Genomic DNA, 12,496 nt, shown 5'->3' with positions numbered 1-12,496 from the left:
CCAGTCTGTTTGCACTGCCCATACCAGAGCTGTATCAGGATCAAAATGTAAAAACAAAAGAGAGGGAAAGAAATAAAAGTCTTCTCAATAATCCTATTGAAACTAAATACTTCATTTGATCTTTTCATAACAGGTATTTGATGGTTCCAGCAATGAAGCACCACTTCTTAGAAAACTCTGTGGAACTCAGCTTCCTCCTCCTATCACATCCTCCAAGAACCAGATGTACATCCGAATGAACTCTGATACAACCATCCAGCACAGGGGCTTCAGTGCCCGCTTCACTGAAGGTAATTTTGTCCTTTACATTAACACATATTTGTCTACTCACCAGTTTCTTTGTGTTAGTCATAATCTTTTAGCACAGCTGATAACGTGAAGTGTTGTTTCTATACATACTGCATACCAGTGTGTATCTTTAGCAGGACTGAATTTTTCCAAATTGCAGATTAAAGAATTTAAAATCCAAGGATCATCTTAGGTTCTTTGACTGGGGGAAAAATTTACTTCAGCTACCCATAACTGTCCTGAGAAAAATGTGCAACTGGCAGTTTCGCAGACCTAGTGACAAAATAACATTTTATATGTTCATCCATGTGCATGAATCTGAAGAGCTATAAAAGAATTCTGTGTGGTGCTGTTGATGAAGTCCATGAATTCCCACCTGCGAGTCTTGCCAAATATCAGCTATCCAATTTGTGGAGGACTAATTGGTATTTTACATAGTTTCCTTTTTAATAAAGAATTACACCAACTGGGCAGAATTTCTCATGAAACTGCATATGATTTGACGATTGGAGGTTTTCCTTCTCCCCCTCCCCCCTAACTTCGGAAGAACTTTTCCCCCAAGATACAGCCACTTAAATTTTGCAGAGACAATCTCTTCCTCTCTTTTTCCTAAGATTCTTTTCACTATAAATTAGTATTTTTCCAACAAATGCTTTTTTATTTGAAAATATTGTGCAAAAATTAGAATAAAGAAATCAGAAATTTGCATCAGCAAAAACCTCAGGAACCACAGTTATTGAAGTATTAGTTAAGGTTTTTAATTGGGAATTTCTGACTAGCAACTATGAGAGCTTAATTTCTTAAACATTCTCAGAGCACATTTACTGGATTAGGCCCTGCACAAAACATGCCTGGTGAGCAAGTGCTTCCTGGTTAGGATGTGTGCAATTCAGCTCTCCTCTTCCTGAGAAAACCCTGCAAGTCTCATGTCCTGCCGGATGTTTTAGGCAACACAGCAGGATAAATGAATCTCAGTCTTTGGCACCTAACTCCCCCCCTGGCTGTTTAAAGCAGCTGTGTGTTAAACTCAGACCTGGGAGATTAGGATGAGTCAGTATGGTAAGAAATGAGGCACGGCGGCACTCAGCACTGCTAGCGAAAGTTATGCAGTCAGCCAAGCTCTTGCACATGTGTAACGTTTCACACAATTGCAGTTTTGTTGATGCAGCTCACAAGAGGATCATGCCAATGCAATGTGATGCCATCTTTGGGCATTGGAATGTTCTGGAGATTGGAATGTTCTGGAGAGTTTCTTATGATTTTTTTCTTAGTTGCCAACATAACGAATGATCTGAGAAATGGGTGTATGAGTGTATGATAGCCAAGTTATTTTGGTCACAAGATTGCTCTTCTGGGCTATACAGAGCTGACAAAGATGAGGTCTAGTCCCAGTCACTCTGGCTTCTCTCACATGTCACCCAGATGTAGCATGGCCTGTGGATCCAGGTCAAGATGTACACCCAGTGCTGATTGAGCTAGGCCACAGAGCTAGTCCTCAAGTCTCTTCTGGTAAACTACTATCATGAATTTGATCCTTATTTCACATTGATTTAGCATGTTACATTTTATGCATTCATCTTCATTACAGAATCTAAGATATGTGTGTATCACACATAAATATCTCTCTGTGTGTATGTGTTTCCTTCTAAAGCATGCGGAAGTTTCATAGAGTCAGATTCAGTTGGGGCAGCAATTTCCTCTCCTCTGTATCCTGCCAAATACCCAAAAAATCAGAACTGCAGCTGGATTATTCAGGCTCAGGAACCATGTAAGTAAAAACTTCTTTTATAGTTAGCTGGGATGACTAACATCCTCACCATCTTTTCTGTAATAACAATACAAAGTTCCTCTCTTATTTCTCTAGGAAGTTCTGCATCCTGGTAGTTGGAGAGTGTGGCTCTCCTAATCTGTCCTAAACCAGATTTTACTGTAAAAGATTTAGTGCACAGTGAGGAAAACAGTTTACAATTTTGTCATCTTAGCTGATTTATTGTGGCTCAAGTGTTGCAATTATAAATGAGGTGTTGAATGCTATATGAAGTTGGACTTGTCTGCGAGAATATCTAAGAGATTTATATATAATTATAGCACTTGTATTTAGCTGACCTTATTTTGGTCTGGATTTCTCAAGCTAGAGTTGTGTTAGATCAAATCTATGCTGTTAACATAACAACTACAAAAAAACCCCAACATCAACAACAAAAAGACAACAAAACAAAAACCCAAAACCAATTAAATAATGAGAAAAGGTACAGAGGAATTTCAAGTACAAATAAAAAATAAACAAACTGATCTTATGTGCATAGATGCACTTTCAGATGTTCTTGTCAAATTTTACCCAGATTTATGACTGATATAAAACACCAAATATTTTCTGTCAAATACTGCTGTTACCTTTAATACCCAATATTACCTTAACTTAGTGTAAGAGTTCTAAAAAATATTTATAATTGAGTAATAATGTCCTGGTAACATAATTAAAAATAAACATTTATTTTAAGTAGCGACTACTGAACTTCAGTTGTAGATCTGATATTTAGCCATTGTTGTTAAAATCATAGAATGTTCCAACTGCAATTATAAGTTTATTTTAAGAAGTTATAAATCAATTTGCCAAAGGAAACACCAACACAAAAATCAAGAGATAAGCAATACTTTTTCTTTTTTTCTTTTTTAGCATAGTTTGTTATACAAACACATGAAAAGGACATCAACAAAGCTCTTCCTCACCTACATAACATTTATTTTTGAAGACAATCTTTTCCTGGGTTCAGGTGTAAAACTCGTAAATAACTGTTGTCTCTCTAATAACATCAGTATGAGAGACCAGAAAAATGCTTTATAAGTAGTAGCCTGTGTATGTAATGACTTCCTCCACTTATCACCAGGGACACTACATACCACATGCCAGTCACACAGCATTACATGCATACATACGTATCTTACATTACACAACCATGTACAATAGATTTAGCCAATAACAAACCACCGCAGAGTTCCTACTCTGCTTTTACTGCGAAGGCCAGCAAATCTCCTGCTCTTTGCCACCCACTGTGTTTATCCTTTTAGCTTTGTATCCTAAGGACCTGCATTGATAACTGTAATTGATTGACTGGACAGGACACAAAGGAGTGCCAAAAAGGCAGACTAGGCAGCTGAATGCCAGTCAGTGGCACCCTGCTGAATGCAGCACCAGGGTCCATGTCTGACACTTCGGTTTGTTCTTGTTAATTAATTGTAGTGCAGGAGAAGCAAAATATTTGTGTCAAATTCAGGCTTGGTCAATGTGGGAAAAAACCTAGTTATCTTCTAAAGCACAAAACTCTTTCTGACCCTCTCGGGCTGCATAGGAGCTCTATGGCCAGAAGTAAGTACTGTCACAGACTGGTGTTGAGGACAGCCTCTCTTCTTCCACTTGTGACTTCACCTCTGTTCATATCAGACAAGAAGAACAATACGAGAGTCAAAATTGCTCTGAGTCAGAAATCCTCTCTTTCAGGACATAGCCTGCAGTCCAAGGGTGTGGAAAATCCAATTCCATATAGATATAGCTGAGGGTCGTTAATGATCCTTTAACCAGTCCAATTGATGTATTTGGAATGTTACAAACAGATGAAAGAACAAGCTCTTTCTAAGCCTGGAGCAGGGCAGCGTCAATTCACATTTTGTCTGGGTCTGTGACATAGATCACAAAGGGACAGAAGGTCACAGATGTGTAGAAATAAGTTTTGTTTCTGAATGTGTGTAGATTTTTCCATGTTGTATTTGCTAACATTTTCAGTACATGATAAAGCTCTTTGGATACTAGGAAACTTAGATTCATGTGTATGTGTTAAATCCTATGCTTCTAATGTTGATTGTACTAGAAAGCACTGAAATAGGAAGAGATTTACCAGAACGTTTGCAGTAAGGATTAGTGTACTTCCATCAGATTCATTCCACATATCAGGGAGTAAACTATTTTGTTTGTTTACATGTAACAATTTCTCTGTGAAATGCCAAACTTCTTTTTAAGTTTTTACTCTTTGCTGTTGCCAGTCAACCACATCACACTCTCATTCACTGACCTTGCTATTGAAAGCAATAGACAAAACTGCACAATGGATTTTGTGGAGATTTTGGATGGGAATAACTACGAGGCTCCTCTTCAAGGTATTGTACCTTTGCCTTGTTTGTTTATATATAAAACTACGCTCAAAGTAAGCAGGAGAAGGTCTTCTGTGAGTGTCCTCCTGCTTCATGGATTTTCTCTGATAAAGGAAGCTCCTTGGCTACTTTGACCAGAAGAGACTGGGAATGGAGGATAAGTCTTCATTGTGATTACCACAGTCCTCCCAGGCTCTGACTGTATTCCTACTAACCTGTAGTTTAGGGTTGACTCCAGCTGCCTTTTCCTTCCTCCTCAGCTGAACAATATTGGGAACCAAGCAATTCCCTTTAAACTGAATTCCCAAATAACTGTACAAAAACAATGTAACCCACACTAATAAGCGCTGTTCACAGTAAACACACATAAAGAAAGCTGCAGGTTTCTAGGAGCAGAAAATGGACTTTCCTCAAACCCTGGAAAGTCTTATTTTCTGCTTGTTCCTGAGTTTTCTACAGCTTTCTCTTGACATCACTGTTCAGAGGCATCACCTTCGAGTTCAGGGAGGAGCCTGGAGCAGCAAAATTCAGTGCTTATACTGCCAGGAAGCCCTGAGAGAGCCCTGGCCAGAGGGTGGTCCTGACTCCCATCACATCCTTGAGGTTGCCTCAAATTCCTTTCTGTGAAATTTGGAGTATCTGTGACTGATTATGCTTTTTATTACTCTACTTTTTTATATGCTCCTTTGTCAGGAATCAGACTGCACTCAATTTGAATGGCTTGTAACTAAGAACAGAATTGGTTTTCGGTCTCCTGCCCTTGGCTCTGACTTGGCAAGAGGACCAGAATACTAGCTGCTATCTTTCTATCAGATGCCTTTCTGCTAGATTGTGACTCATATTCTTAATCCCCATGTTACAATCCATTACAGGAGAATTGGTCTGTTATTTGTTACTTGGTTGTTTTTTTTTTTAATCAGAACCCAATGAATGAAATGGAAACTACTGTCACATAAATTTGATGGGATTTTATTTTAATTTTCAATTAGGCTGTAGTTTCTCGATAGAGTGAATACAAAGGAGCTCAATAAGAGGATAACCAGTGACCAGGGTGTCTGGAGTGCGGGAGGTCCTTCCTCTGTTAACAAAAGTTGCCACCAGACTTGAGTTCTCTGTAAATGAAATGGAGTATTTCATGTTTTATGTAGCTTGTATTGACAGTGGCAGTTGTATGCAACAAATGTTACTCATGGTTGCTGTCAGTCATTTTTAAATTAGCAATAGTAACTACATGCTGAACACATTTTTTTTCTCTCTGGCTTGTTCTCTTTCAGGCCGTTACTGTGGCAGTATTATACCACATCCTATCACTTCTTTTGGTAATGCTTTGGTGGTGAACTTCATCTCCAGCAACAACAACATTGCTGCCAGGGGTTTCCGTGCCACCTATGCTGCATCGTCATCGTGTAAGTCCATATGACAGATGTTGCTAGCTTATGCCTCTGCCTTTTAAGAAAAAGAACAGATGCTGTATCTCTTTGTCTTTCTGACATACCCTTTTCTAAAATCCTCTATTGACCTTCCTCTTTTTGGTCAAGGTCTCAGCAAGTATATCAACAAGCTAAAGAACAAGAAGACAAGGAGAAATTCTTTCTTGATTAGCAAATGTTCTGGCTCTGCCAAGATATTTTTTTTTCATGTCATCCTTCTCAAACCTCTGCTGTCTCCTTCTTGTTTCAGCCTGCGGGGGTACTTTCCACATGGACAGAGGAGCTTTCAACAGCCCTGGCTATCCCGAACCATATCCACTCAACACCGAGTGTGTCTGGACCATTCTCAGCTCCCCTGGCAACCGGCTCCAGCTGTCCTTCATGTAAAAGCATTGCCAGGGTTATTATTCAGCCCTTTAACAGACCTGAAGGAAGGATGCTCTATGTTTATTAGGAAATGTAATTACCAGATCATAAAGCTGGAACATGTTTTTAGAGTAACTTGGAAAAAGAACACAGCAGTGGTTAGTGGCAGCTTGCAGTCAGTGTTCTCCTGTGTTAGTCATTGCTTATATTAAGACATGTACAGCATTACGTAAATAGATGGTTTATTGTTTGAGCAACATGGGATGCTGAAGAAGCCAGTTGTCACTCACTTATAAACAAGAGGAAATTTAACATTTCTCTGCCTTTGTGAAGAAAAGAAAATTCCTACTATTTCCTAACTACTTGATCCATTGTACTATTTGTTATATAGCTGAATAAAATAGAGGACCAAGATACTCCACAGATTGTAGGGTTAAAATTGATATTAAGCTCTTCAGAACTTCTCCAGCAATTACAGCAGTGGAGGTACAACAGGGGCCAGGAGAGTATCTGAAGGAATTTTGTTTTCCCTTCAGCAAAGTAACTTTCCTTTGAAGACTTACAGGAAAGTTACACGTGATCCACAGAACAATGCAGAGTCCTTCAGCAGGGTCGTTAAGTTGTTCTTTACCCAAGATGTGGATTTCTGAGCCTCTGTTTCCGGGCATCTAGCAGTGGCTGCTGCCAAGAAGGAGAGCACTGGCCCTTTGCAGTCAGCTCATACAAGAATGAGCAGGAAAAGAAAAGTAGTTCTGGAACCTGCATTTACAGTTAATCAGAACAAAAGGAAAATTTGCCCAGTAACATGCTGACTGCTTAAGGTGCTATTTGTGAGGTATGGACTGATTCACTAGTGCAATAAAAAAGACATTCTGTTCCTCCTTTTACTCACTGAAGCAGAGAAAAAGTACTACAGCCTGAAAACATTTTCCAAGATATTTGCTTCAAAATAATGAATAACCACTTTTCAGAACCAAAACAGAAATCTAGTGTGAAGCAGAAACTCAGTGGAACATGTATTCAGTTATATAAAGTGACACTGAGTAAATGTAAACTCTTTTTCTTCAGTTACACATAGCTGAAAGGCAAGCTGAAAATATGGGAAAGCATGGAGTAATTGTGTTACAAAGCAATATTTATTTTATTTAATTTAATATTAGGAGTTTATAAAGTTTTGTTGGCTTGAGGCATTCATTTTATTCAGCTCTGTCTGAACAGAAATGCCTGTCTTGCAATTTGAGGGTTAGCTTTGAATTAGTCTGGAGGATATCCAGACGAGTGATTGGAACCATTTCACAGCATGTGTATGCTGAACACATATGGCTATATTCAGGACTGAAGGGGAGGAGCTGTTACCAGAAAATTAAAAAGCACAAATATTTGGGGCATTGGTTATAAGAGACACTCTCTGGAATCTTTACTATATGTTCATAGCCTGCTTCTGAAAAGTATATTGAGTTGAATCAAAGCACTTCACTTAGAATAACAGATAACGATTTTTAGACTACATTCATCATTCAGCTTAGTGCAATAACTAAAAATTGATAATTTGATTACTAAATCCTGTTCCTTTCCTAAGGTAAAAATTGGTTTAGAAGAGTTCGTAGCAATCATTATTATTATTTTGCATGCCCAACTATGTGAAACTCAGAGGGGCCAAAGAAACAGTAATATTTCATGGATGTGGAGAAATCGCTAAGGGATTTCTGAGGTGTTAACTACAAATCTAGGCTTTTGGCAATTATTTTCTCACCAGAGAGTGTACTGAAATAATACACATATGAAAGGGCTGCAAACTGATTTGTAAGGCTAAAAGTATTCTCTGCACTCAATAGATGTGCAGCCAGTAAATAGTCTGACCTGGGCTTATATTAAAAATCTGGTTTATGTACCAGGGGCTTTCTGTGTTTCATGGTTGTTGTTGGAGAACCAAGAAATACTATGAGGGTTTGACAAGTCTTTAAAAACTATAACTTTACAAACTGAAGCTCTGTTATAAAATAAGGGGCTAGAAAAAAGAGAGCCCTGTATCTCTGCAGTACTGCCTGCAGATGAGAGTGATGAGAGTGACTTCCCTTTACTGGAGGGTTTTGCTGCTGCTGTCTTAACTGTCGCAGAAGGATACCAGCTTCAGGGGGATTGGTGGCTTGGTAGGGCAAACTCTATGGCATGTGCCAGTCATATGCTTGCTATTGCTCTTCTACTGCTCTCAAAACAGAGCATTTCAGGTGGAAGATAGCAGCAGCTGCACCAAAGATTACCTGGAGATTCGTGAAGGGAACTATACAGGCATGCTGGCAGGACGATTCTGTGGGAGTTCCTTGCCTTCAAATTATACATCTATCGTCGGACATGTCTTGTGGGTCAAATTTGTCTCGGACAGCTCAGGCACTGACACTGGCTTCAGGGCCACATTCTCTCACTGTAAGTGAATGTTATTTAATTGAGAACTATTCTGTCATAACACTTCCAAAACAATTTAAAAAAGTGATTGTTTGACCCTGTAAAATCTATTAGAAAATGTCGATATCAGTAAGGCTGTAAATTCACCTAAAAAATATTTTGTGAAGTATCTATCTGCTGAATGTAAAGGGGTGATCTAAAACATGTAAGATCAGAACTGATGTGTATGTAAGTATATTAAGTATAACATAATCAGAAGAATTCAATGTGACATTCTGCCTTTTAAAATTGTTGTAACAGACATTATTTATTCAGATTGACCATATTACTTTTCCAAACGTAAAAAGTTCCATGGATTACATCAAATGTCCTCTATTTCATTGACTGTTTCCTAACAGTTTATCACCTGGTTTTCAGATTCTCCCTGTGAAGACTGCAAAGAAGAGTTACATACTAAAAACTTCTATGGCATCCCCAGTTTACCAGTAGCCTGTTAGAGATAAAAATGTCTTTGCTACCTCTGAGTGAGGAGTGGTATTTAATTTTTATGTTGCCATTTATTAGGCAATTGACAAATTAAGAAAAAAGCATTTATTTCCCAGCTTTTCATTTTGCTTTTTGAGTACAACTCCATTTTCTTTTAAGTCAATATTCCAGTTTGGATCTAGATGCCATCAATCAGGAAGCAGAATTAGAAGAAAAGGAAATGATGCCAGTTTATAGATATAAAATTTCAAGGGACCGTTGCAAACATCAGTCTGACTTGGTACACGAGCAGACTACTGAAGCTAATTATCCACAGCCATTCTGATTAAGCAAGCTAAACTTCTAATAATTTTCCTTACTTAGACACTTTTACTACTTTTTTTCAAAATGAATGATCAATAGTTCTGAGCTCATTCAAATAATTTTTTGCAAGAACACACAAAGGTATTTAAAAAATAATTTTAATTATTTTTGTTTCTTGGGAAGAACGAACATAAAGTACATAGAGTCATGGGGGAATTTAGATGTGCCATCTTCCCACCTCTCCTAAATCTGGAGCCACATGGCTCAAATGGGTAATTTTCTTCAGATAAGGGCACACTGCATCCCTAACAACAAGAAAATAATTAGATGTGCATCCTAGGACTGTCTGAGTCACAAGTCTATGCCTCACGGTGCTGTCTAGTCCTAAGTAAATTAAGTCAGATCGGCCAAAATGAAAGATGCATTCCAGGCTGGGCCCCAATGCTTCTTTTGATCTATGTGAATTAGAAGCATTAGTTGTCTCTTTCTTGTTTTCAGTGTATGGAAATGACGTTGTGGGAAACAGAGGACAAATAGCTTCACCACAGTGGCCCAGAAGTTACCCTCACAGTTCTAATTACCAGTGGAGAATAAGCGTCAATGCGTCACAAGTTATCCATGGCCGAATCCTACAGATGGATATTGAAAATCACGACAGATGCCACTATGACAAGCTAAAGGTGATTTCATTGTGAGAAGTTATTTTATTTCAATTAACTTTGATAAAAATGATGGGTAGAGAAACCTATGAGAGGAGTGGAAGAATTTCCAAGGATCTGATGTGGCTTACTGCTTTTGCTATGTCATCTTTTCAGTAATTATTAGCTATAGGAAGGGTCACATACTCTTTGGCTCCCTAAGAGATGTTTCCAATCTGTAAGTTTGAAACTTATCCAGAATAAGTTCACGATAGTACAATCCTGAATATTCAAATCTAAGAATTTCAGGGTGGATACCAGATTGAACTTTGCTCTGTGCTGGTCCAGTTGAGGACAACAGTGATAATAACATCTCAGTGCCTTTAAAAATAAGTTTATTTTAAAATCTTACAAGGAACAATCCTTTACTTGCACCTTCTTTGCTCTCTACATCAGTAATTTGCTGTTTGCCATAGGAAAGTACCTCTTTGGTTGTTTTTCTGTACCCTTCTGTAATACAGTCAAGCTTTTTTTACCAGGCTAAAAAATACAGCATGTGTGGTGCAAAGTAAAATGGAACAATAGAGGCAGCAAGTTGTTTCTGAACTTAGCTAAACATAAATACTTAGTTGAATAAGATAAATATCTTCTTGTTTCTCTTTTTTTTTTTGGTTAACCAGCTGATTCACTAGTTAATACTAGTTCACTATACTCAGTATAGTCAATTCCCTATTAATTCACTGATATCCAAATTTAATATTAGATCAAAAAGGAAATATAACTCTTTCCTTCATCTCATGTCAGGTTTTGACAGCATCTTCCTTCTTCTAACACAGCCTCCTTTTCTATGTCTGTCCCTCTGAAAGCAAAATCAGCTAGTTATTCAGTGAGTGTGAATCAGCCTGACCTTTATCCTGACTCAAGGATGAGATCTTCAGTGTAATAAGAATGTTTATTTAACATTTCCTAGCTTTTTCTAGTGGTCATTTTTTAATGGGGGTAGGAGGACAAGAGCACAAATAGGTTTGAAAGATGGAAAGAGAGAAGCATCTTTTAACCAGACAAGATTCTGGCTGATAAATAAATCAAATTTTTTAAAAAATATTATTGCATATTTAACTTATAAAATTTAAAATATGTGTTCCTCAGGGAAGGAAAAAAAAAGCAAAAAGCAAAAAACAAAAACAAACAACACCCCCCCACCCAAAGAAAGAAGACCCCCCAAAAAAACCCAACAAACCAACCCCAAAACAATGCCTTTTTTTTTTTTTTTCTTTCCTGGAGATCATATTGATTTTTTCCTCAGCAAGGAACAAGTTTTTGTCAGTGGACTATTTTAATGTGGGAGGCCACTCCATGCCCCCAAAGAGCAGCTCTTTAATGCGGAATGAGCTGAATTTGGTGGCTTCCTTTAAGATCCTGCCTCTGTGAAAGCGTCACAATTAACAACAGTATATAATGGAAAGGGAAATTTTGTTCCTTTTGTTCTGAGAGATTTCTCTCTAACTGGGATTTGCTGAATGATCCCTCAGTCATTTAAAGAGAGTATTTTTCTTCTTGGAAACTTGCTGAGTATGGGTTGGATTAAAATCTGCCTGTGTGAAGAACGGCACTGTTGTCCTTTCTGCAGGTTTATGATGGGCCCACCATCCATTCTCGTCCTATTGCAACATACTGTGGTGCAGACTCTGCTTCTTTTGCATCCTCTGGCAGTTCAATGACAATCCAGTTCCAGTCAGATTCGTCGGTGGCTGGAAAAGGCTTTCTTTTGGAGTGGTATGCAGTGGATGCTTCTGCTGTTACACACACCATTGCTAGAGGTGGGTTTTCAGTTGGTTACATGGTTAAAAGTGATTTAGCCAGTGATATTCTCAGCTTTACTTAAACTCCAAACCAACATCCCCACAAAAGGAAGCCCTAGCTATTAACCGAGGGAAAGCTTTCACTGACATTTTAATTAAGCATCTTAATAGCTTTTTAAAACAATTTATAGAGACTCTCAGATATACTATTTTACAGTGTTTTAAAAATAAGCATGTTGCTAAAGAGGTGTTTTTCTTTACACAGGTATTTCATGAAAGCTAAACAATTTATGTGCTTTCCTGAAGAAGTATCCCTCCTGCAATGCCATTCTTCAGTCACTGGCCATTGTGATATAGAGTCATAGTATAGTTTGGCTTGCAAGAGACTATAGGCAGGACACCCTTCAGTAGACTAGTTATATAATTGGTTATATAGGCACTGTTCCTTTCTGATATGCAACCTGCATTAAACTGTGGTAGATGCTTTTAGGTCTATTGCTAGATATTCCTAATGGTAAAATAGGTCACATCATTGCTGCACCAGGTAGCACAGGAACATCCTTATAGCTCAGGATTTTCAGGTTTTGTACTTCCAGTCCAAACTCCCAGTCCAAAGTTGAAGAAATGCATTCCT

General features: G+C 38.1%; 1 protein-coding gene across 1 annotated transcript in view; it reads left to right on the top strand.

The window, feature by feature from the left end:
- The window catches only part of CUBN (cubilin (intrinsic factor-cobalamin receptor)), a 141,955-nt gene that overhangs the window by 78,607 nt on the left and 50,852 nt on the right, over positions 1-12,496 (top strand). Inside the window, 8 exon segments of the mRNA XM_010018236.1 lie at positions 134-290; positions 1,940-2,056; positions 4,327-4,440; positions 5,709-5,840; positions 6,115-6,247; positions 8,449-8,654; positions 9,921-10,102; positions 11,691-11,880. Of these exon segments, the coding sequence (XP_010016538.1) occupies positions 134-290; positions 1,940-2,056; positions 4,327-4,440; positions 5,709-5,840; positions 6,115-6,247; positions 8,449-8,654; positions 9,921-10,102; positions 11,691-11,880 (1,231 nt within the window).

The sequence above is a fragment of the Nestor notabilis genome, unplaced genomic scaffold, assembly GCF_000696875.1.
Source record: "Nestor notabilis isolate BGI_N333 unplaced genomic scaffold, ASM69687v1 scaffold200, whole genome shotgun sequence".
In the NCBI taxonomy this organism is placed as follows: Eukaryota; Metazoa; Chordata; class Aves; order Psittaciformes; family Psittacidae; genus Nestor; species Nestor notabilis.
The sequence above is the reverse complement of the archived record's forward strand: the minus strand, read 5'-3'. Positions and strand labels throughout refer to the sequence as shown.